The sequence below is a fragment of the Trachemys scripta genome, chromosome 11, assembly GCF_013100865.1.
Source record: "Trachemys scripta elegans isolate TJP31775 chromosome 11, CAS_Tse_1.0, whole genome shotgun sequence".
NCBI lineage: Eukaryota > Metazoa > Chordata > Testudines > Emydidae > Trachemys > Trachemys scripta.
In genome coordinates, this window is record NC_048308.1 from 32,327,485 (window position 1) to 32,354,338 (window position 26,854).

The following is a 26,854-nucleotide window of genomic DNA, read 5'->3' on the forward strand; positions in this document are numbered from 1 at the left end:
AACAAAAGTACATCAAGAAACCACCGCATCTAAATGATCTATTTGCAGCAAAATCTCATTCCACCACTTCAAAGTTTACATTTTCACTCCGCTGCAGAAAAATCATTCGTCTGACATTTTGTTATACCTGTAAATATGGAAGCTTTTTGAAGATTAAATGGGAAGAAAATCAGAGTTTAGAATGTTTTAAAGGGGGAAACCTTGCATTTCAGCTGCAGCTCTGCCTATTTCATGCTTGGCTCAACTGAAGAGAGTGAGTGGGGAACGTGACTCTGTTCCAACTTTCCCTGTCCCTCCATAGTCCTGATTGATCAGAGACAGAAATGGGTGTAACTTAAAGCAGCCTATGTTACATTGGCTGTACCTGTCCAGGAGGGGTCACTACACTAGTCCATGACCAGCTGGAGTGGTATGTGCAATGTGCTGCCCCTCCTTTTCCCGTGCTTTCTTCTCACTCCTCCTGCTATGCCACAGTAGGATTCTCCTGTGCTGCCACTTTAGATTTTCTTTCTGGCTCTTTTGTCAGACTAAGCAGCCAGATCAGTAACAGAATTGAGCTCCATGGGTCTAAACCACTCAGTTGGAGAGGACATTATATTAGAGAGAGGCTCAGACCAAGCCCCCAGATGCAAACATACCCAAATCAGCTATAATAGATGTGAATTTTGAAAATAGTCCACTGGAATGGGCCAACCCCAAATTCTAGATCCTACACCCTCTATTCCTCCTGCCCCGCTCCCCAAAATCTGGGCTATTTCAATTCAGACCTAAATCTTGTGACAGTAACACATCTCTAAATATTAGACTTGTTCATTTATAAATAGAGCTTGTCAAAAATATGTTGTTAATGTTTCAGACAGAAAATGAGGAGATGATTTTTATGTAAATTGGGGAGGGGGGTCCTTATAGTCGACTAGTTCTAATTGTAAACTATTAATAATAATATCAGGCTCCTTGAGTCTGTACCATGAAAATATAGAAAAGGATTCCAAGTGCAATGATTATTGCTAACTTTGCTTAAATTCCTGTAAGGAATTTGCCTGCTGAAATAGATTTTTATGACTCAGCTCTTCTTTTTATGGCACCTTTGTGAGCTCCATTTTGATTTGATTAAACCTGTAGATGCAGGAAGTACCTAGGCCTGTTCCATGACAATTTGTGTGTTCCCCAGCTAAAAAGCTTCCATATTAAGTTGTAAATGAGATTGAAGATCTAGATTTATTTCAATATGTCCAGTCAGAAGAGTTGAAACTGTTAAACATTCCCATAACTGCTCAGGATTTATACTTCCATAATTTATCCAAAGTTTAATTATGCCAAATAGTACATTCAGGTTGGTGTCCAGTGCATTCTCTGCAATACTTTGAGGTGTATTATTGTAGCTCTCATGTCTATGGACACTTTCTGAGTGTTTTTACAAAGGAGAGAGATGTGGTCTGAACATAGGGCTGGGAACCAAGAATTCCTGCGTTCTAATCCTGATTCTAACACAGTGGGTTTAGCCATGTAATTTGAGGCTCTAGGCTGCCCTTCACATCTGTGCATAAAGAGAATCTGCATTTGCAGAAAGGTGTTTCCTTCCCCCAATACCAAAGCTCCTCTATAGTGTTTTACTGGGTACTCTCTATGCAAAGTTGATGGGTCAGGGCTGAGGGAGATGCCGTCACTGTTGTTGTCTCACAATTCAAGCAGGAAGCTGAATACTTGTTAACACAGCCTCGGGAGGTGTTAGCTTGTGCTGCTTTTCCTTTGTGCAGTGGAAGTCTTCTTGCTCTCCTTTTGTTCTGCGTTTGTACAGCACCTAGCACAAGGTGGTCCTGGTCAAGGACTGGGACTTCTAGGTGCTACAATAATACAAATATTTAATAATAGGATGCCCTCCATGGATAGCTGTAGTAACGGAGCCCTGGAAGCATGACACTGGTAGTCTGAAGAGGGCTCACGGCCAGTCAAAAGTGCTGCATCCAATCTTTTGATTGATCTGCTCTGATTTCTGAGTTTGTAATGAAACCCAGAACCAGATGACTTTCATGTGGTCTTGCTGACATTGCACACACCTCTAACTGAGACCTAGAGTGTCAGGTGCTTAGTTAAATCTAATTACTATAGATAAAATAAATATGTACAATTGCATGCATCATAGACTTAGGTATATTTGCCCTGCCACTTGCTGTAATTTCCTTAAGCCTGGAAGCTGATATTGGCACATCTAACAGGGGTACCATCATGAATGAATAATGTATTCACTGCTATATGCTGGAGATTGAGCTAATGAGGAAATTTTACAGAACAATAACAAGGTCTCTGTGCTGCTGCTTTACTGAGCCATGTTCTGAATCGAAGGATATTAGTTGTAGAGCTAACAGTGGAAAGACATGCAGCAAATGATGAAAAGGCAATTCTTGTTCAAAGCCCTCATGCCAAATTCCATTCCCTCAAAAATGATTAGACACCAAATCTGAGACTTAAGAATAAAAGATAGAGATGCTACATGATGTTCATAAAAGCTAATGTACCACTGAACTCCTTGTACGCTTATTGGGCCAGATTTTCAAGAGCTCAGCACCTATAGAGAGGCCAGATTGTCAAAACTGTTCAACTCACATTTAGGCAGCTAAATGCAGGCTAGACTTTCACACCCAGCAGCTCCCACCAAAACGCTTATGGGCAGGTTTTGAAAAGAGTTCAGCTGCATCATCCTGAGCTTTTTAGAAAATCTGGCCACATACCTTGGTGCCCAAATTAAACTGAGCACTTCTGATAGTCTGGTCAATTGTGTGTTTAAAACTATAGCTAAACCCACTCTACTCCTTTAAAAAAAATCTGATATTCTGGCTAACCAGCAAACTGCATGAGTAATCACCTATTTGTTAGGTGTGCCCAACTGATTCATGCACAGCATATGCCCCATGCCAGCTGTTCCACTTATGCTGAGTTAGAAGAGAGAATCCACGCCCTTCCTTCCCCATCTTTTTTTCTCTCCCTTTAAAATTTCTAGCACTGTTAAGAAAGCTCAAACCACCCTTGCATGTTGGGCTAACTTGGAACCTCCCCAGGCAGGATTTCTCATGCTTGTCCAGCTCTTATTTTCACTTGACGCATTGTACTGAGCAAAAATTTGAGCATGGCTATCACTGTTTGATGTCTTGTGTATTAGCAACATGCAAAACAGTTTGCAAATTAATACAATAATGTTTGTTTTTTACAAATCAAAAAGTCAATATCAATGTTAAATACCTTCTTTTGCATGCTCTGTACTATAGAAAGAAAAATAACACTGAAGTCTTTGCTGAAAGGATTGAGAACACAACAGAAAAGGTGGGAATAAGAATTTGGCAAAAAATATGTTCTTCTTTACCGCAGCTGCTTTATTCTTTCCTTCCACATTTAGTAATTATTTTTCTTATAACCTTTGCATGGACAATCACCATGGCAGATGGTGATAAACTTGCTAGGAGACTATACCAATTTGTGAAGTTCCCTGTTTAGATGTGCAAGAGTGAGAAGAAAGGTCATATGGAGTCTGCATCAAATGTAGGGTCAAATTACAGTCCTAATTGTTCAATTCCCTAGGTGAATTTTTTCCTGGTGTAGAGAATCCTTCAGCTATGCGGGTGGGCCAGCAGTTGTACAGATGCACACAGAGGCCTTTGTACCACCTTAACACTGTAGGGATGGTTTCTGAATCAGGCCTCTAAAGGCCAAAGCAGAGGGTGAAGTTGGGTATGAGCTGGGAAATTGGTCACAGTTACCAAGATCCAACAACTTGTTGGACTTGCACTTGCTTTTTGCAGTCTATGAACTAGAGTAACAGTTGTAGAACTTAATCTGACTTGGAGGCTTCCTTTTTTTTTTTGCCTGCCCAAACCTTTCTCTGCTTCACCCCAAAAAGGCTGATTGCTCATGCTTAATAGGAGTTTATTGATTTTTACCCCTAAGCTCAAAGACTGCTTGAATTTAGCATTGCTGCTCGCATTAATTCCCCAATAGAATTATCTAGCCAATAGAGCGGAGCAGTCATGGGGTTGGAGGGAGCCAACCCTCTACAAAGGTTGTGGGTTTGGGATGGCACCACCCTTAAATAGCCCTGGGAGGGACCTATTAAGAGAGACAGAGGAGACATTACCCAATGGGTACTGCTAAGCAAAGTTATCTTATTTTGTTGTGCTGGGTGTGCCCACATCTGAGTGTAATACATATCTGTACCCACATCTCAAAGAACAATTACAGTACAAATAAATAACATGTTATTTTCAATAAGTCTTAAACACTGGTGAAGTTCCAGAAGACTAGAAGAAAGCGAGTGTTGTGACAATATTTAAAAAGGATAACCTGGGTAATAATAGGCCTGTCAGTCCTACATTCATCCCAGGCAAGATAATGGAGCAGCTGATACAGGACTCAATTAATAAAGAATTAAAGGGCATAATATATTTAATGTCAAACAAAGTGGGTTTATGGTTTGTCAAACTAATCTGATACCTTTTTTGATGAGTTTGTTTGATAAAGGTAATAGTGGTGATGTAATATACTTAGAATTCTGTAAGTCATTTGACTTGGTACTACATGATATTTTGATTAAAAATTAGAATGATATAAAAACCGGCTAACTGATAGGTCTCAACATGTAATTGTAAAGAGGGAATTGGGTGTGTTTCCAAGGGGGTTCTGTAGGGATTGGTTCTTGGCCCTATGCTACTTAACATTTTTATTTCTGACCTGGGAAAAAACATAAAATCATCACTGATAAAGTTTGCAGATGACAACAATTGGGGGGAGTGGTAAATATTGAGGAGGGCAGGTCATTGATAACCAGATATGATCCAGATCATTCTGTAAACTGGTCACAAGCAAAAATATATGTTTTAATATGGATAAATTTATGCATCTAGGAACAAAGAATGTAGGCCATGCTTACGGCATGGGACTCTCTATCCTGGGCAGAAGTAACTTTGAAAAAAATTTGTGAGTCGTGGTAGATAATCAGCTGAACATGAGCTCCCAGTGCAACACTGTGGCCAAAAGGGCTAATGCGATCATCAGATGCATAAACAGGGGAATCTCAAGTAAGAGTAGAGAGGTTATTTTACCTCTGTATTTTGCACTGGTCTGACCACTGCTGAAATATGGTTCCAGTTCTGGTGTCCACAATTCAAGAAGAATGTGTAAAAATTGGATAGGGTTCAGAGAAGGGCCACAAGAATGACTAAAAGATTGGAAAACATGCCTTATGGTGATAGACTCAAGGAGCTCAGTCTATTTAGCTTAACAAAGAGAAGGTTAAGGGGTGACTTGATTAGTCTATAAGCACCTACATGGTGAACAAATATTTGATAACGAGTCCTTCAAACTAGCGGAGAAACTGGTTGGAAGCAGAAACTAGGCAAAGTCAGACTGGAAATAAAACATACATTTTTAACAATGAGGATAATTAACCACTGGAACAATTTAACAAGAGTCGTGGTGAATTCTCCATCTCTGGCAACTTTTAAATCAAGATTGGATGTTTTTCTAAAATATATGCTCTAGGAATTATTTTGGGTCAATTTTCTGGCCTGAGGTCAGGCCAGATGATCACAGTGGTATCTTCTGGCCTTGGAATCTGTGAATATGAGTGCCAGCATTCCAGGGAAACAACAGTTACTTCAGAGAATACCAACAAATGCCACTGCCACGTTGGCCAGGGCTGTGGTCAGCAGCGAAGGACTTCAGTGGCCAAGTATGTTTTATATATGATTCAGTTTTCTCAGTTTAACACTTAAATTAGGCCTTATAGTTTATCCACTGAGAGACTGAAGTGCTGATTAAAGTGATTAGAATTGAAACACAGTGCTTTAACTTAGGCCTTGTCAACTCTTCCCCCACACCCCTATTCCCCCAAAATAAAAGACCGGGCTAGGAAATAATTTTTGAGAACTGGTCTCTGTATGGAGAGGATGCAGTGTGGTTAAATTTAAAATTGTTGTGAAGTCTGTTAGTGCTACACTTGATAATGCTTATCTGAACTATTTTAGTCACATCATATTTTCCTCTTATAACAGATTGAAAACTCATGTAACTCTTAATAAACTGCATATCTAAGAAACAATGCCTCAGTGTACATTTAAATGGCAGCCATTTTAGTTTGGTTCCAAAAAACAAACTTTTATGAAGCCAAAGACCAATACAATATTTCCATAGTTTTCAAATCCCAGTAAACACTTTCTGTTTTAAACAAATACACTTTCTCCTGTAGTGCTTGCAACTCCAGATTGCAGCATTAAAAACCTGAGGTGTCAAAAGTGAAACTGACTTAATTGCTTTTATTGTGTGTTTTGCATTTCTCTGAGCTTGGACAAAGAGCATACATAATAGAAATTAAACAGATTTTTTTTAATTGTTTTACTATTCTGAGGTTGTGTTACTAATGTAGGCAAGGAAATATGTCATATTAAAAATCAGATATTGTAGAGTTCCTATACAAATTTCAGTGTCAAGAGTAAAGCATGCAAGAACCATCCTAAACTAACAAGCCAGTGTTTGCAGTCAAATATTAATTAGCAACACCACAATAGCAATTTTGTTACAGTCCAGGAGACCAATAATAACAAACTAATACATATACTCTTTGGCAACCTTATAAAAACAGAAAACGAACTTGGTTTACTACACTTTCAAGTAAGCCAAGCCACACTCCAAACTTTCACTGTGTTGTGGCCACAGAGGACATTACCATGCAGCAATTTGGTGTGCTGTAGATTTATACCCTGACTCACTGTGCAGTAACGTGCCTTGCAGACAAGCCTTAATTAAAAATAAAATCAAACAAATAAATACTTTCCAAATACTGCAGTGTAATCTCCTAGATTTGGGCCTGGCGTGTCATCAAGTGAATTGAATTTCAGAAGTAGGTGACTTGCCACCAGTCTTGGAAAGTTCAAATGCTGCTAGATCATACCAGCTGCTCTTACTTGACATGATGGGTGAGAAGCCGCATCTCTTAGAAAATCAGTGAGCAGATTGTGTAGTATAACCTTACAACAAACTGGGATGGTTAAAAATAAAATTAAGCAAGAAACTAACAGACCTTAGTTTAGTTTAAAGTGTCAAATATGTAAAGAATGAGGGGCCAAAACTTTTAATAATATGAAAATATCTTTAAAGTCCTTTGAATTAGTGGGAATATACTTAATGAAGCTTACGGACCCCCTTCATACAGCTAAGGAACTTATCAGTGCTAATACTCATCAAATATGCTTGAATAGTCACTTGACATTTATTTAACAGCCATTGTCCAAATAAATATAAAGGATTGAACATAAGGAATAATGTCCCCTTAACTGCACATAATAAGGTTGTCATTCCACTGAATTTGGGTGATATTTTAAATTGCGAGTGTCTGGTTTGAGTAGTGGGGTTTTTTTTAATATCACCCGACCCACAGATGGAGTTGCAGCCCTCAATTATAAATATTCTGGGAGCATGTTATTTAATCTTCCTTCCCAACTGCACTGCAATGCTGTGGAGCTACAGGAATCCACAGGTGGGGCTGCTGAAGCATCACAATGTTATTATGTACGTCTTGCTCTTTGCATCTGCTGAGTAGCCATAACACTGTTGTAGCCTCCTAAAAGTACACACTGCAATTTCATTTTAATCCTGAAGAGCTTGTTGTATCTGTCCTCTGACCTTATACTATTGATCATGAGATGGTGCTGGCTAGCGACAATGAGTGGGTGTAAATGATGCTCCCTTTGGCAAGTGAGATCCAGAGGGATTTCTCATGTGGGATTCTCTAAGGTTCCATCTTGTCTCCTTTCTGTCCCTCTGTCTCAATGTATTATATGTGACCACTAGAAAGGAGTCAGGCTACAGTGTCTTCAGTATCCTGGCAGCAGCTAGATCTATGGGCCTGATCCAAAGCTCATTGAAATCAACAGAAAGTTTCTCATTGATTTCATCGGGGAGAGAATGGGGGGGGGGCAGAAAAGGCATGTTGAGGGTGATGCTGCTTCATGTAGTATGTTATTCCCTGATAACCAGAAACTTCTATGCTCAAACTCTGTTCACTATTTTTTTTTAACATCATCTTAATAAAATTTTTAAATCTGCACAGATTCAGGGTGGCATTGGGGACGATAGAGCAGACCCAGGAGGCTGCCTAACTTAGACCGGCCACCAGGGCTGTCTAAATTACACTGGAAGTCCTGGAGCAGCTCAACATCAGGAGGGCACAAGGTTGGCTTAAAGCCACCTTAGTCTTAAGCTCACCTATGGTATCTCTCAGACCCATACTGGTCAGTTTATAAATAAATAAAAATTGCTAAGTTTGGCACAACAGGATGGCACAGAACCTCCCTGCCCCGTGGGGTACTTCAGTGAGGATTGTGTCGCAGGTGTCAGTCTCACCTGAAGCACCACAGTATTTGTGGTGTGAGTGTACCATGCTCAAGCCACTAGGCTGGTACAGCCTGCTCCCCCAGGCACATCCAACTTGTTCTACTGGCCAGGTCAGGGTGTGAACATAGAGGGAAAATTGCTTTGAGGGTGGTTTAGTTGCTAGGTGCACTAGGAAGGAACAATCCCTGCACTCCCATGAGTGCAATGTCCATGCTTCTCCCTGGCCTTTGTGTGGGGAATAAGGCAGGTTGCAGGAGGGGCTTGGGGACAGCTCCCATGTAAGAACCAAAGACTGTGCAACTTAGCTAGGTTTCAAAGCTACTAAATTCCCTCCTCCTTTCTTAAGAAGAAGCCCTGCCCTTTGCTAGGATTTGCTTCTTATAGACCAGATCCTGATGTGTGCCAGGTGGCTCAGCTCTGGCATCTGGAGGTGTAGAGCTCTTGTGAGAAGGCATTAAAGTACTTTGAAAGACAGACTGTATTGTTATCTGCATGGTTTGGGGAGGAGGGACAGCAAGTAAGTGCCTGCAGACTAGAGCAGCAGCAACCCTAAGAGGATGTAACCGCAGTGCCCCTCAAGAGAGTAACATGAGAAGGGGTTATGCCTCTGGTAAAGATCAGAGGGACAGGGGAAGTGAGCCATAGGACATGGTGATGGGGAGGGAGAGTAGAAGTAACTAAGCACCTGTGTGTGTGTGTGTGTGTTTGTACTTAAAAAGAAATGAAAGACGTGACAGCAGAAGAGAAATAGAGAACAAAGATTTTCCTTTCTCCCTGTGCCCTAGATAAGGAAACTTGGCAGTGAACTTTTTCTACTGAGACAGGAAAGTGTTTCGGCAGGGTTATCTCACTCCAGACACTCTGATACTGTTAAGAGAATTCCACATGGTGTGAAGAATATTTCTTTCTTGGAAGATCTGTTTTCAGTACATCTTCAGCAGTGTAGATAGAGTGATGAATAATGGATACCAGGGACACCATAATTGTATGTCAGCAGCAATTGTGTTTATCTCTAAATATGAGGAGACAATTGATTAGCTGCCTGAGATTTACAAGAAAATACACATCACAGTTAGCTTTACTATGCACCGAGCCACCCAACTTATTCTTCTAATTCTTCTATTTTAGGAATACAGAATAGGAGGCCTCTTTTCCCCTTGACACGTGCATAGATTTGGATGAGAAACTGCCAAAGAAAAACCAGTATGCTGCAAGAAGTGGGGTCCAAAGACAGAAATCTTTAGTTATCCACAGAAAAAGTAACAGGTAGTAGTATTGCCATTGCTGATGTCTCTAAACATCCAGCAGGGTGCACGTTGTCTGAGCTAGAGGAAACTTCATTCAATGTCAAAGGGCAGGTTAGTTTGCATAGCCATTCCATCCTTGGCCTCCAGTAAAGATGCTAATAAGTAGATGAGTTAGTCTCTATCACAAATGGCACTATCGGTCTGCAACTGAAACCATCAGCTCATTTAATGGAAGCCATAGAATAGCCACATAGTTGGATAGTTGTAATGTTGTTTCAGAATGGTCCATTTGCAACCTACAACCTAGACATGAGAAATGTGTTTGAAATCTCAACCAGCTTTCATGTATAATACCATAAGATTCCACAAGGCTCGAGTGTGTATGTACAAGTCATATGAAATCTTGTGTATATTATACATGAAAGCTGGTTGAGATTTCAAACACATCAAACCTTGTTGATGGAAATGGATCATTCCGTGGTTAGTATTAACCACACTTAATTACTTCTATACACATGCACACTCACACATACCATGTGAAATCTTTAACTATATTTTGAAATAACTTACAAAATTCCAGCAAGAAAAATTCAGTACAATAATACTGAATTCCAATTAGTGTAATTACAAATGTGAGAGAATGCCCATAATTGTGCTGCTAACTTAAAAAGGCAATTGACCTATCTGTGCATCTGCAGAGACACAGTTAAAACATAAATGCATGAGGCTACAAAAGACCAGTGTATCACTTTTACAAGGGGACTTTGCTGTAGAAGAGTGACATATATTAGTTAGAGCCTGTCCCATGCTTGCAAGAAGGCCTGCATAAGTCAAAGGTAAACTGACCACTATTTATATGAAGATTCTCACTTGAACCAGGGAACTAAGTTTTATTAGGCTGTATCAATATGTCAATTCTTAGAAAGAGTGACGTATAAACGAAGGAAGAGATCTGAGATGGAAAACAATTTACAGTGTGGGACTATCCTACCAGAACATTATTTGTCAGTCTATCAGAACTAGAGATGAGACAGCCCAGGCAGAAAGAATATATCACCTCAGGCAGAGGGGTCTGTTTACCCACTGATGAGTGTACATGACTCCCATTAACATTCAGAATTCTAGTGAAACACAGTGAGGTAAGGGGAGACTGTGCTATACAAATTTGTTAAAGGAGCAACATGCTCGTGTTTCAGAACTTCATTTATTCTTTATGGTCTTTTTTCATCTATCAGGAGAAAATAAACCTTCTTGCAAATTAAGAGACACATTCAAAATCAGCTGAAGGCAAATAATACACAACAAAACAAAGCAGTTTGTTAAAAAAAATAATGTAGTGTAAGACTGAGTCACAGCTACTGTGTGTCTGATTCATGGCTCTCTTTAGATAGCAGCAGTATAACCTTTAAAATAATTTGCAAATCAAAAGTTTGCAAATGACAAAACTATTTTGTTCCGCTTTGAAAAGAGCTGAGAATGCATACAGTGTGAGTCAGGTAGCTACAGGTTTCTTCTTGTATGTTTTCACCAGAAATACTTGTGTTGTTTAATTGGGGATCCTAGTCTCTGTTTGGAATTCTGAAAGCATAAAGTCCTCCAATGCAGCTGTATCAGTACAGGATAAACAAGGGGAAGAGATGAAGGTGGCTTAATTCCACTTTTGGATTGCCATTGATCCTGTGATTGGCCAAGAACCAGTCTGGCCCCCAGTATAATTTTGAGCAGTCTTGGAGTGTACTAAATTAGTTAAAAGTGCCTCTAGACCCAACGGGCTATCTTGGCAGCAGAGGATCACCAGGGTGTAGAGGTGCCCTCAATAAACCCCATTTCTCCTGGAAATATTCCCTTCACCAGAGTTTAGAAATGGGAGCAGTATACAACTGCACCAATCAGGATTCCTCCTCCTCATAGGGAATCTCCAGGTAGCTGGTTAAGCCAGTTTTATGGCCCCATTGAAGCACCAAGAATCTGACCTTAAATTCCTAAATGTTGGACGAAAAATCATTCTTATTTTGCTCTATGACAAATTGCTATTTTGCAAAAGTTAGTTGCACCTGACTATCATGTTATATTCTGGTTCTGCTCATCATTCCTGGGACTCACTCATTCTCAGCAAGTAGCTTTAGTTTGGCGATATATAAAATACACACACATAGTGCTATTGTTACTCCATGGGAGGATTACAGAACATTGTGGATATGCGGCCCTAGGAAAGGAGGCAGAGGGGGAAAGCAGGTAACAGCGCAGGAATGCTGCAGAGAATGATGGCTTGGAACTATAAACTTATATTGTGTTTCAAAGTTATCAGTCAGAGACTTATTGCTTTAATCATTGAAATCAATATGTGTCCATATAAGTCACTGTTAGACTCATGGTTTCTTGTGATTGGATGAAGATGAAAGTTTGTTAGAGAAGACCTTGGAAATTATAGTATATCTAGATTCATTTATAGTCTGTGTGCACTGGGACAGTGGAATTTTGGCAGTTTCACAAGTAGATGACTCAAAGAACCTCCTAGATTCCAGGAGAGTGAAATAACTTTTCTATATCTATAATTGGGGCTCATATTCCATGTGAAGTCTGTTTTCAAATCTAGATCTTATTGTCAATATCATATGCCTATCTTTCCAATCAAAATAACGCTCTTAGCTGAATCCTGTGATATTTCTACTTAGACCTAGTACTGCAGTTGAGGTACTGATAGTCCTTAATCAAAAGAAAATAGCATCCAGGATCACTAAATTGGTGATAAGCCTTCTACATGGCCATACCTGCCTCTCTCAATGTATGAGAACTATATAATGTCCAAGCAATGTTTAGATTTCAGCTGTCTGAACTCAGAAGGTCCCAAAGATCTCCCCAGTACAGGAGGAACCTTGGGTTATATTACAGCAGCTACCCTACTTGCCTGTCCCTGTTGCCATAGGCAACAAGTTCAACTTAAAGCAAGCCTGAGGATGATCCAAGAGAATGGACCAGCACAGATTGGCCCAGGAATGGGGTAGTGAAAAGGTGGCTTAAGACCATCTTTTCATACACCTTCCTGAACTGTGTCCCGCACTCCTGAGCCAGACCTCAGGATCTTGTCCATATATATCAATTTTATACATCCTAGATGTCAAGCTTACATCTCTCCTGAATAGAGTGGCACACTGTACAACCAGTATACATGGACGTCCACATCCTGCAAGGTCTCATATAATTTTTGTTTCATAGATCTGTGTTAAATTGATTCGTGTTATATTTTATAGTCTGAAAACATTGGCAGATGCTTAGAATTGCAAAAGGATAAAATTTCCTTACTTATATTACTGTTATTAAAAATGTCACTATCTGTGAGTCCTAAGCCACCTTTACAAGGAAAGAGACAAAGAAGAACTGTAACAATAGTTTACTGCAAATACAATGAAAATAGGATTTGTGCAATACTGTATTTCATATTCTTCTGCAAACAGAAAAAAAATTGCTTTCTTGTAGAATAGCCACAAACATGCAAAATACTAATGAGATTATCCTGTGGGTTTTTTTTTTTTTTTTTTAAGAGAGGAAGAAGCAGGGCAGGTTGGCACAAATGAGTTTTGAAAGGGAGAAATTTACAGAGATACAATCACATTGATTTGAATTAAAATCAGCAGAGAACCCTCTAACAAATAAATACTCTGAAAATGGTGCACACTCCAAAGTCCAGGAACATCTCAAGGTAAATGTTTCATAATGTGTGGTTTAGTATGAGCATTGTTTACATGACATTTAACTGCTTTTCAGGCAACTGGGTAAAAGACAAAGACGGAGACAGAAAGAAGGTACTTGTCTATTCTTGATCTGAAACAACCACCTTTGTAGATTAAAATAATGGGTTTTTCTTTTGCCAGATGCTTTTTGATTATAGGTTTTTTATGTAAAGTGCTATTGATCTAAAAGCAACTTCGGCAACACATGTTCCACTTGACTACTAGCTGACACTGTCTCCAAATACCTGCATCATCATAGACCCCTAGAGGACACCATGAACCTGAATTTGAAACACCTGAATGCCAACACCCACAAATGCAGTTCAAGTCAATGGGAACTGTGGGTATTTATTATCTCTGGAAATCAGACCCTGTGTCTTTAAATCAATGATAGCTACCCCTATGTCCCTCAGGAAGTGGTACTTTTGGGAACAGAATCAGGCAGTGCCTGCGTCCTATACTAATATGTTTAAAGAGCCCAACATTTTTTAATATTGTCACAGGTCCAGGTACACCAGAGAAGCAGGACCTTAATTCTGAGTCAAGGCCCTCTGATTTGTTTGGCTCTCTTGTGTGGCAGGCTTGAGTTTCTGTGGTGGTTTCACTTAAATTTAATATGGGTGATTTTTATTGAATTAAATAAAAATAAAAATACTATCCATGTATGTTGTTTATTTTAGTATTAAATTCACTTTGGTTTCGGTATCTCTGTATTTCCAGTTTTCAGTGTGCTACAGATTTTTGTATTGACTATGTGTAGCTACATCATTGAAGTTGCAAGGGGGAAAGTTAAGGTTTGGGTAGTGAGAGATTTCAGCACCCAAGAATGTTTGGGAGGTAATTTGGGATTCTGGGTTAAATGCTCTTAGCTGGAAGCTTCTGCTCAAAATATCAGCAGTGAAACAGTTAACAATATTGACATTTTAAACAGTCATCTGGCGGCTTCAGTGACTGCTTTTCTTTGCTGAAAACACCCATACCCTCATATTCTTTTTCTGGATAATACATCAGTGCTATAGTACAGGGCATCAGCAGAAGAAATTATAATATGGCCCTCTAACACTGCATCTAGTTGATGAACTAGTAGAACATACAAGGTTTCTTACTAACTTTCCCCTTTGTGAATTTTATTCTATCATTACTTTGACATTTTTGACACTGAGCTTTGTTTCAGACTGTTAACCTGTGAGGTGAGCTTGAGCAATGAGACTTCACTGTGGTTACAGAATGCAAAAAGGTGTGAAAATTGAAATGAAAAAGTGGTGCAGTACTAGTAGCTTATTGGGGTAGCTTTAACTTGGTTGCCTGTGGAAATGCAGGGGGTCAAACAGATTTTTATGTCAGGAGCTGAGTGGATTCTGGTTCCCAGTTCATTAAATTTCCATTTAACTTTTAAACATGTTTACATAATGTGCAATGTTTCCTAAAAGTAACATAATTGAAACTTTTTAAAATTAAAATATATATAGAAAAACAGAGACCAAAAATCAAGCTCCATAAAATAAACAGCATTTGCACCTATAACTTCAGAAATAATCTCTCAAATATGGAGTCACCCCAAAACAGACTATAATTATGGACTAACCAGCAAATCTTGAACTGAGACTAACTGTAATGGCAGCTGTGGACCTTCCAAAGAGGAGCTAGGTCTGGGTCTGGGTATAATTTTCCTCCTGGTTTGTAGTATTTCTGGGTCAAATAGGCCATTTTGTGTGGACTAAATCCAATTTCATGTTTATTATCCAAACTGTGCAGCCACCTGTGTAGCTCCTAGTCAGGACTAAGTTACTTCGGCTATACAGAAAGCATAAAGAGTATATCCAGGATCTCTACCAGTTACTTCACAACCTATACTAATGCATTGTTCTGCGAAGCTGATCAAGTCAGATCAAGAAGTTACTCCAGTCTCCGAGCCACACTGAAAGTGAAGGTAGGAAGTAATATACAGCAGCAGCCTCAAAGACATCAGCCACAGCCAATCCTTCTATGTTTACTGAAAATGCACTGTGGTGCTATACTGGTGTATACATGTGTCTAGGGAGAAAAACATGTGTGATACAATGCATGCTGTTGGTAGACACAGGTTAGTTCTTGGACAATGTAGTGTGTAGTGATCTACCTCAAGAAACTGTTGAAACTCGAAGACCTTTGTCCATGTGTTCACTTGTGATAAGATATGTCTGCAAATATTGAAGGTACCACTGTATACAATGTGATCCAGCTCCCTAGAATTTTCCCTCCCTCTCTTGTGTGTGTCTGTTGGTGAGGGGGCTTCCTACTATGGCCAGTGGAACTCACATATATATGTGTATCCACTCTGCACTCAGATCTGGTTTCACAGCTGCCCTTCTGATTGGTTTGGTGTGTGTTCCGTTCAGGGTGAGTTGGCCACTCCCACAATCAGCAAGCCACTGCTACTCTTAGCCCTCTGTTGCTTGATTAGGCAGGTTCATACTTGGCCTGGAAGCTGGTCCGAATATGGAGTACTCTGGTATATACATGGGGAAGTATTCAGATAAATCTAATTTATATGGAATGCTATAAAGCTGATTCCTAAAACAAATTAAACTCAGCACAATAGAAACACCACCACTATCCCCTTTCCTGTGCATGAGATCACATAGTGCAGAGTGATAATGTTACAAACATATACTATCCAACTGTCATTCTAAAGCTTATGTGTAATAACATCCAATGCTTAAGGTCACAGCTACACGCTTCCAAAGCAATGTCTCTACCCCAATGTCTCTCTTTAAACCTGCTACTTTATTTGCCCAGTCTGAGCCTCTTTTTGAAGACTGAGGAGACAAGAAAGAATTGATTATGGGCATGGAAAAACTCTCTGCATATGAGAGTGAAATGACTGCAATTAGAACAGAAACAAATAAAAGTGGACATGATACAAATATATAAAATGGTATCGAAAACATAGATCTATTTTCCCTGTCTCATAACACAAGAACAAGGTGGCATTCAATGAAACGGAAGGGAAACAGATTCAAAACTGAGAAAAGGAAATACTTATTCGTGCAATGCCTAATTAGAAGGTGGAACTCCTTTCCATAGGATGTTTTCCTAACAAAGACTACAGAAACTTTCAAAAAATGTTGGCCATTTTCATGAATAACAACATCTAAAGTTATAATAATTAATGCTAAAAACAGTACTTAAGGGGTATAAAACTGCATGCTTCAGGTTTTACACCAATCGCTAACTAAGAGGGATTAAGATGAAATCTTCATAGAGGTCAGATTACCCCTCATCTGCCTGCTATGAGTTTCTTAATCCTTCTTTTGAAGATTCTGGTACTGCTGCTTTCAGAGACAAGATACTGCATTAGGTGGCTCATGGGCACAAGCTAATAACTTCATAAGCACCAGTTACCTTAACACCACTGCATCATGGAAGGACTTATTACAGTAATTCTGCCATTTATTGGGAATCATTGCACTGTTATGTGTGTCATTTAAAAATCCTGCCCACTACTTGCACAATGGTTGAAATTCCCATTTCCAGCTCAAAATTTGAATAACTGGGCTACCTATGGAGCACTAAGCAAGGGTTGGGAGGGATAAAATACACTTTCCTGCACATAACGAGTGTAGACAGTGGGGCTGCAGTGTGTGTATAGCTCCTGTCTCACCACTCCTGGAGCCTGCAGGCTAAAACAGCAACCACTGATTCTCTGTACCTGCATCAAGGAAGGTTTAGGCTACTGGATCAGTATAAGTTGCAGAAACCAGGGGCTTCTCCCCAGTCTACTGCTCAAACCTCTTCTATGAACCATCCTGATCAAGGGTAGTGCATGTATGAAAAAGTCTACTCTGGGACACCAGGCCTGTAGTTCCCCTATTTATACCTGAGTGGCGCTAAACTAGTAGAGAGGGTCTTGCACCAACCATTAGCATCACTAGTGGATTTACCCCCTGAGAAAACAATTGCTACTGGCTGTGCTTTTCTCTATATCTTAAGATCAGATATATCCAAAAATACCCATCAGGTCCTGAGTTCTGATAGAAAGACTAACCTTGAAGATGATTTAATTTTTTGTTCTCCCTCATTTAGACATCCAGTTAGCAGGAATGCATGGAAAAGAGAGAGAAACTTATCTCCCACAAAAAATCCTTATAATAAACTCAATTTAACTACAACTGTTTAAAACAACATTTTGTTTTGTAAAAGCTGAGGAACTTGATGATTCAGGGGAGTAGAAATGATATCGACCATCACCTCTAAATAACTAGTTTGATCCCAGTACAGCTCAGGATGACTGAAAGTTTTTTATCTCCTAATCATTCTGTGTCTTGTGATTTCAGTCCCGTTCCTAGTGAACTAGTGTAAACAGCCCAAAAAATCAGTCAAAGCATAGAGAAGGAGAAGGAAAAGAAAGAGGGAACCCACCCCCCATCCTAACTACTATCAGCAAAGGTGCCAAAAATTGAATGTGAATGGATACTGAACTACAGCTGGTCCTTCTAGCTCAAGGCTCTGTGATGTGGAGATAGTTACGGGGTACAGTCATAGTGAAGTGGGGGTAGGCCAAAGTCTGAAGTACAAATGGTTGTGCTGTACCTGTTCTGTGGAGAAAGGCTGCTCATATCCATTGCTTTCAATCCAAAACACTGCATGATATCCTAATGTACACACACTTATAAGTAGCTTTTAGAATGTTTTGAAAAACTCATAGTTACAGAAGGGTTTTCTTGTTGTTTTTCTGGGAGAGTTGGAGGAGGGGTGAAAGCATAAGACTTCCTTTATCCAACTGCAGTCATATGATGTTTCCTATTTTACTAAGAACTCCTACAGTGTCATGATATTAGCATATTTCCACTTTCTCTTCCCTTTTTTGTCAGTTCTGAATTCTGCAGTTGGATCCCTTCTGGTATATCCTGGCATCAAGGCCAAGTCCCATTGACTACACTGAGGCCCATGCAAGTGTAAGGGTCTGCCCTCATGGGCCTATTGCGCTTACCTTGTTTAAATTGACTGATCAATTCAGGGCAATTCAGAAGTGAATAGGTGATCAAATGTCTGCTGGAGCTGAAGCGGAATGCATATACCTATTATTCAAAAATGCCTTGACATTTCTGACTAGGTTCAGGACACCAGTAATACTTAACTTAAACAATATTTTGGTACATTTTATTTTTCTTAGTTTTGAAAAGGAGCACTTAGAAAACGTAGAGATCTGGAAACCATCAATTTGGAACCTTGGTGAGTTTTGGAAACACAAATATTTTTATTCTGCAGTCAGCTCTAGCACACTGAATAACTCAAATTAGATGAATGCCAAGTACTTCTTGTTGTTTGTAACATCAAGACAGCTATCTGAAACCACACTTTCCTCCTATCATCTTTTTAGTCACTATTACATCCTTCATTGGTGCTTTCTATCCATAAAATATCTGCATCAATGTAAAGTAGTTAAAGAACTCCTGTATTTCATACTAATAAGCAGACTTTTTAGGCTATATTTTTAGTTATATCCTACTGTTGTCTGCAGAACACATGCCAAAATAGTATGCAGTGACAATATACTTTGATTAACATATGCCCATCCTCAATCTCTGTATAATTTATAGTTTTTATGTCAAAAACTTTATAGCTTTATTACTTCAAGTAATATTTTACTGCTGTCAGGATGCTTTATGTAATAATGACTTAAACTGTAAAATGGAGTCCTCAAAGGAAAAGCTTTCAAACACTTCCACTGCAAATAACTTTATTAAAACAAAAATTTATACTCTGGATAAACAATATCTTACCTTCCAATGTATCTAATACAGATCATATACTCTAGATAACCAGTTGGGGAGAGGAAGTTATAAACAGTAAGGAACACACTGTACTAGATTGCTATGAATTCAGAGTATAATTTATTAATTTAAACAACTGCTAATGCCTCACAGGCAACTTTGAAAAAACATTCTGTTTCGAAATGATGCTGCTTGTGATTTTTTTCCTGCATCTATCTACCCAAGTTTTTTATTAATGAGGACATTTGCATTAAAATGGAATTTAGGGGCTAATCTCACAGCCTTATTCCCATGAGTAGTTCCAGTGATTTATGGGACTACTCGTGTAAGTAAGAGATACATGTTTGAGCTCTTAGTTTTTAGGAGTCCATCTCCTCCTCTAATCATTCCCTAAAAAAATTGTAATCCTTTTGGTGACCTCATAATTGTCTCGTTTGGAACAGACAACATGGGTGAAGCTTTCGAGCTATACAGAGCTCTTCTTCAGGTTCTTTTGGAACAAATGACTTAAGGACTTAAGAAACAATGATTGTATTATGCAAAGACTTTTATTAACAAAGAATGAAGAAAGGGAAATAAAGAAAATATATGCTATATTAGCAGAATTATTTCTTATAAAAATACCTTTCAGATTTCTATGACATACAAGCAGGATGATTAGGAGTAAATATTCAAAACCTTTGAAATTTTGGGTAAATTGGGGTAAATCTTTCTAGCTTGATTAATAAAGATGTCATCCCAAATTCATGCCATTAAAATTGTTACAACACACTATCATGTATATTCTCCTCCCCATCATATATACTGTAGAGGGAAATATACATGATGGTGATAGCCATGTAACTGATTAATGGAACTAAATGATCATTTAGTCTTTGTCATGCACCTTTGACCATCTCACCTGCATTCTGCTCATTAATCCATCATCCCAGGATTTATTTCAGTATTCAAAACCTCTGTGCAGCTTCCGACAGCTACCATTTTTCTAAAATCAGCCTGCTACAAAAAAAATCCCTCCCCCCCCCCCAAATTCAGTTTTGCATCATTGACAGGCTTAAAGTCCAAAATCTTGCAACTCTTCTAAGCTAGAACTGTGGCCTTCATACCAATGGAAGCTGGAGAATCACTAATATATTGTGTTTGTACAGAAGTATAATGTGTGTAGCTACGCAACATGTCTATACATATATGCATTTTCTTAATTAGTATCTAGATTAAATCAAACCTTTAAGCATTGAGTATTTCACTGTTACTACTCACATGAATAAGTTACATGCCTATCTGTTCACAGGATTGAGCACTTTAAAAAAATAAACCCTGCATAATACAAAATGAGCAGTCATCAGAGCTATCAATTCTGCACCCTACCTTGCTGCCCACTTCAGAAACTTGAAAAAGGTCCTAGTAAGCTTTCACTGATATATATATATATGCTAGAAAGGATTAGATTTTTAGCAATAATGTTAGTAATGCTAGTAAACTTTGATTTCATCATACACACAGATATTTCCATCAATAATAATCATAATTTAGAGATAGGCAAAGTAAGAAAAACTGTGTTTGAGAACTTAAGGATATTTACTATGCATATATTTGACATGTGATGTGATTATGACAATTTGTGTTTTAATGGTTATAAATCTTTAACTTTTTAAATCTCAATATCTATTCTCATTAAATAATTATCTGACCCCACCCAATAATTTCCCACAACTGTAAAAATTTTAATTGGAAAACATGCTTAAAATAAACATTCTATCATTCAAATTATTTTAAAAATTGAATTCTGCCAAGCTTATTTATATATAAAATACATACATACACTTTTTATGAAAACTAAAATAGAACATTTCAGCCTCTAATAAACACTATAATACTAATCTGAGAGTATCTACACCCAGCATAATATTGAACATGTTTTTATACTACATTTTAATTTTACGAATCCCACTATTGCTAGTTAGGATTTTTTTAAATGTTTTCATACTTTTCTTATAGTAAGGACTTACAGATAATATAGAAAGAATGTAAAAAAGTATATATGTGTAATAAATAGAATTGCCACCAGCTTGTCGCCAAGTTATAGAAGTGGTCTCCAAAAAATGGTCCAATCCTGGATTTTTTTTTTTCCACATCCAAAGGTTGCCCTGAAGTTGGTGGGAATTGTAGATGAAATAAGAATGCAGGATTGGGCTCCAAATGATTGTTGCTAGCTTGCAAATAGCATGGGGTCGTAGACTATAATAGATTTCTATGGGGATTTCTTAAGAACTAATGGGCTGTTTTGCCTAGAAATCAATGGTTCAGTACAGCTTGGATGCAATAGCAATCCCTTAATTCTCTGTATTTAAGTTCCAAAAGTTGGGCCCAAATGTGCAAAGGTTTATTGAAGTGTATTAATGCTCATGGTAAATTATTTTGCCCAGTAGTAAATCTTTGAAGGATTTAGGTTCTAATTTGTTAAAAACACTATCTGTGGCTTTCTAAAGGGACTGATTCTGCAAACCCATGGCTGAGCATTAGCTATACGGACATGGGTATCACCTTTAAGTTTAAAGTGACTAATCATGAAAGTATGGTTACTCTTGTGCATAACTGTTTACAGTATCTTCCCCTAAATGCTCTATAATTTAATAAATTATATGTTGCAAACTGAAAAAAAAAATAAGTAAGATGTGGAAAAGAAAATAAACATTTGCCTTGTTTATATTTTACTCTTAATGTTCTATAATGAGTCAGGTTGCATAATATCGTAATTCAGCATTTCAGAAATGTATTATTTTTAAAAAGGTAATCTGATAGTTTATTAATTATTTAAGTAAATACCATTTCCCTCTTTCTCACCCCACCCCCTAATCATTTTTTGCAAACTGAATCAGGAAGAACACTTCTGAGTGATCATACCCGGAAGCCAGTGCTTTGCTCTGTCGGCTGTGATTTCTTCAAAGTTAGCTATGGTGTTTCACACTTCCAATGCTACTTTTATTTTATATTTCATGTTAACATACACAGATTAAAAATTTCCAAAAGACACAGAAGGCCAGAACCTCAATTAAATCAATTGAGCAAAGCAGCTCTACCTTAGGTGAGGATCTCGACCAAGATCTGAACTTCCCCAAAGAAAGGAAATGTTCTGATCCAGGGTTTGGGGTTGGGTCTAACTCTAGAGAGAATATGAGAATCCAAAGGGTAAGGAGAATACTTTTAAAATATCAGATGTGAGGGGGTAACCTGTAAGCCATATTTTGCTCTCAATTACTTCAGGATAAATCTGGAATAACAGTATTTACTTCATTGGTGTCACTCTGGAATAATAATAACTAAGAATAGAATTTGGCTCTGTGACTTTAAAGCTTGAGAGCCTCTGTCGTTGCAGTTCTGAAACTAATGCCAACAGTACTCTGGCATGTTTCCAAAACTAAATTAAGCTCAACATTTGAATATATGAGTTTCCTTTGCTTTCTCTCTTGAGTATATACACAGTGAGGGACAGAACATAGAACACCATACTTAAACATTACTCAGACCTCTTTGAAGCTAGACATTCCTGTAAATAATGCTGAATAATCAGAAAAAATTCTTAAATCTAATTATAAAGAATCATAATTAGTTTTGTAGTACTCCCATATCCAGATACATCATTTTCAGAACACACAGACACATATTCCTTTCATGCTTTCAACAGTAAATATATAACAGTATAGTTGTGTTACTCTTTCTTCTATATGTCAATCATAATACAAATGGTATTCTGTTCAGTCTGCATTCTTCCTTGAGGGCTGGGGAGGGAAGGAGGAGACTGAATTCCCTTCAGTTTTGATGGGACCTAAATCCTTCCTTATTACAACAGCATCATTCTGGATTTCAGTTGTTACTCAGCATTTACAACAGCACAACTAGGAGAAGAATTTGCCTCTTCTTTTTTCACTTTTTCTCAATTACGTTTCACTTAACAAGGGACAGATTCTGTCACCCTTAACTCAGGATGAGTAGCACTTTATTCAGATATCCTTTTTACATCAAGATACTGCTCAAGCTGAGTGTGGGTAGCAGAGTCTAACCCTCTGGCACTTGTATGTTGTTACTACAGTCTATGATACGAAACCATCCATAGAAACTAACTGTCTGGGCCTGAATCTCCTTTCTAACCCTCTGGCACTTGTATGTTGTTACTACAGTCTATGAAACAATCCATAGAAACTTACTGTCTGGCCTGAATCTCCTTTCATGTATACCAGTTTTACACTACTGAAGTCAATAGAATTGCACTAGAGTTACTCCTGATTTATGCCAGAGAAAGTGAAAGAAGAGTCAGACTCTTTATTTTAGTACCATTAAAAGTTGTTCATTATTTTTTTGTACACTGGTCATATAATAAGTAAAATGGGGATTTTTCTTCCAATTCTAAATAGACAGATTTGTGTAGAAATGCCTGATAAATACCAAAATTTGATTTTATTGGGACAGATCCTCAGATAGTATAAATCACTGTAGTTTCATTGAAGTCCATGGAGTTACACCAGTTTACACCATCTGAGGATTTTGCCCAGAGTGTCAAAGAAATTTCTTTAAAAAACTATTTACAAGACAACTGTCCCCCAAACACATTAAAAATCTTTAGAAACGTTACCATCTTTGTGATAATAAGTGACTTCCACTTTCCTCTCCTCTGACCCAAGCAGTGCCTGAGCAATCTGAGCAATGTGATGCCTTTTGGTCTCTGGCCCATGAAGGAAATCACAGGTGCAAGGTTTCTGCATGACATCTGGTCTGGAGAATCCAGTCATCTCACAAAACCCATCATTGCAGTAGATGATAGCACAGTTCTGCACTCTAGCATTAGCAATGATGAATTTTTTATCTGCAATACAAGAAAGTGATGCATTTTTTCAGTACTTTTTCAACACTCCATGAACTGTTGTCTGCAAGGACAGATGTTGAAGAACCTATTACCTATTTTTTGCATATGATTTCTATGATGTAGAGATCTTCAATATAGCTATCTTGACCCAGAACTCTTAAAGAAACTTCAATACACTTGTTATACATTAAATATGAAGATAGTTGGCTTTTAAGAAAATAAAACCAGATCCAACAAGTCCTTTTGCAAAACTCTTGTTGAATTCCAAATTTGTAATAGCTTTTTCTGTGTCATTGAAATCCAGACTATTGGCTCGCTCAGTCCTGCAAGTCTTTACTGAGGAAAACTCCACTGAAGAGTTAGTGGGAGTTTTATCTGCATGAGATCTTGCCAGGATCAAGCCCAAACCAAAGATCTCAACCCTGCACTACAGAAGCCAATGGGAATTTTTCCATTGACTTGAATATGAGCAGGATCAAGCCATTAATCTGGTTTTCAATTACACTCCCAAGAAAATAAATGTAATATGATAATTCAGTTGCTTGTGTAGTTTTTATGAGCTAAAATTATTACAGCAAGAGGAAATTACAAGTCACATAGTAAAAGATTTTGGGTCAAATTCTGGTCTCAACTACATGTGTAAAATGATGTGCTTAAGCCACACACATCTCTTGAAACTTTCACCTGAGAGTAATGTATCAAAGTTGTCTTATAACGATTCTACTTATTTCTGTTCACAATTGCACTATATACTGCTCCCATTTACAAATGGTTATTCAGCTTTGATACAATTGCTATGTTATTACCATTTATGAAGTCCTGCTTGTCTTGTTCACACAAACAGACCCCCAAATTTAATAGGATTTATCATGAGTTATGTGAGCATTGTATGACCCTATATTAGTATTTTTAATTAAATATGTTGTTCTCTAACACCTCAAAACATTTGTAGAAAAAAGTGCATTTTATACTTTCCCCACTGTCTTCATATTATGCTGAATTTTCACAATAATATTGTATTAGTGATTTAAAGGATTGTATTATTCACTAGCTTTATTCACTGCAACAGTAAGTCACACAATTCAATGGCCTGAGTCTGTAACCCCGTACTAACATAAATAGTACCATTGATTTCAATACTTATATATGTAAAACTTGTAGGATCTGGCCTTTATTTCTTACACAAGTTACAAGAATATTAAATTTGCTGTAGATACATTTAGAGAAGGAACTGCAAAGTGTAAAAGCTAAACTTAGTTTCTTTTTGTAGTGGCCTGATATATTATAAACATGCTAAATATTTAAATTAGGTGTGTCAAACATACTGTTTCTTTGGATGCTGTTATAAAATTATTTTTAAGTTTCAAGTGTTAGATGTACAGTAAATTGGAATTAAAAGAAAAATAATGAAAGCTTCAATATCTTTGACAGGTAGTAAACTACTGCATAGGGAAGGATACATAGACTAGATCAGCAACATCCCTGGGGATGTATTGCATTGATTTAATAGATACTTTAAGCTTCCATAAATTAATGATAAACAAAAACGTCACTGATAAATATGTTAAAAATGCAGTGCCAAAGACGAGCTAATAAGAGTACTTTTCCCTTAACAATTCCTCTGGGTGTTATTTGTCTCCTCTAAATCAAAGTCTGTCTGTTCTGATTTATGTTAAAAAAAAAAAAAAAAGCTAGCAATGTTTTCCTTGGATATTGCATAAGCATCCCCGCTGTATGATATGCTGAACAGCTGGAATGTAGGTACAGTAGCTACAACACAAAATATAATACAGTCAATAATTACAACTGCCCCCTAAGATGAGGGGGAACAGAAAACTGTAATGTAGATCAGCAAGAATAGCAGCAAGGCTCTTCGGGATCCCTTCCTCGCCTCCTGTTTTTCCTTTCCAACCTATAAACTTAAAACAGTCTGGAGCTGCTATTTATCTAATCCCAAGCAGACCCAAACTATTGTATCAAAAGAGAGAGAAAGAGAGAGAGAACTTACTTTGCCCTTCAAATTTTCGTATGATTGTACCCAAAAATGTATTTTGTGGTGCCACATGCCCTCTGCGAACAGGCATGTTTGTATAGATCTTCGGCTCCCTGTGCACAATGACTTCTTCAATGATCTCTACACGGCTCCAGCCCAAAGCACTGAGCCAGCTACCCTTTGTGACAAATCATCCTCCTCTGGATCACAGCATCTCTTCCCATTAGCACCACTTCTAGGCACACGCTTTTCCTACTGGAATCAGATCCATCCCCGCTCCTTCCTCTGGGGGACCTCGGATGCTATTGTCTCTAGGCTGGGTGGGGTGGGGTAAGCAGGGACAGGAGCAGGGGGAATCACAAGGGTGATCGATCTGTTTCTCTACCACCAAACATCGCCAATTTTCCAATGCAAATGGATGTGACCCGGCAGTTTCCCAAGCTGTAGTGATGGTTAGAGGGATGGAAGACTAATGTTGCTTTGCTACCAGAGGGAGTGACGTCCCCCCCCCCCCTCACCCTCCTCCGGGCTTCACCACAGCGCGCAGCAGCTCGGATTACTCAAGCGTGACTTAGCAGGAGCCAGCCAATAAATCTCTCCAAAACTCAGCGACAAACAGCGACATCAGGCAGGAGATCCACCCCGGTACCACTGCCACATGCCACATCCTCCACCTCCCCCACAACGCAGCAGCTGCAAGGAGCACAAGAACCCAGGGCCTGCCAGAGGAGGAGCGGCTGGGTGGGAAAGCAGCTAGCTGCCTTCCCTGCCCTTGCGTGCGCCTCCTGGGTTTGCACAATGAGCTCCGTGCGAGGGCAGCGGGGCACAACCCTGCAGATCCACGCCGGGTGGGAGGGTAGAGCCGGGGGAGCCTCCGCCCGCAGCCA

The 26,854-nt window shown here is 38.5% G+C and overlaps 1 protein-coding gene across 8 annotated transcripts in view; it reads right to left on the reverse strand.

The window, feature by feature from the left end:
- Positions 1-26,538, reverse strand: part of KCNH7 (potassium voltage-gated channel subfamily H member 7) — a 326,748-nt gene extending 300,210 nt beyond the window's left edge. For all 8 annotated transcript variants that reach the window (XM_034785518.1, XM_034785517.1, XM_034785514.1 and 5 more), the window contains exons 1-2: positions 25,983-26,538; positions 23,744-23,974 (exon numbers count right to left, since the gene is read on the reverse strand). In XM_034785518.1, the coding sequence (XP_034641409.1) occupies positions 23,744-23,974; positions 25,983-26,058 (307 nt within the window). In that variant the 5' untranslated portion in view covers positions 26,059-26,538. The remainder of the gene's footprint in view (positions 1-23,743; positions 23,975-25,982) is intronic.
- Positions 26,539-26,854: the final 316 nt, after the last annotated feature.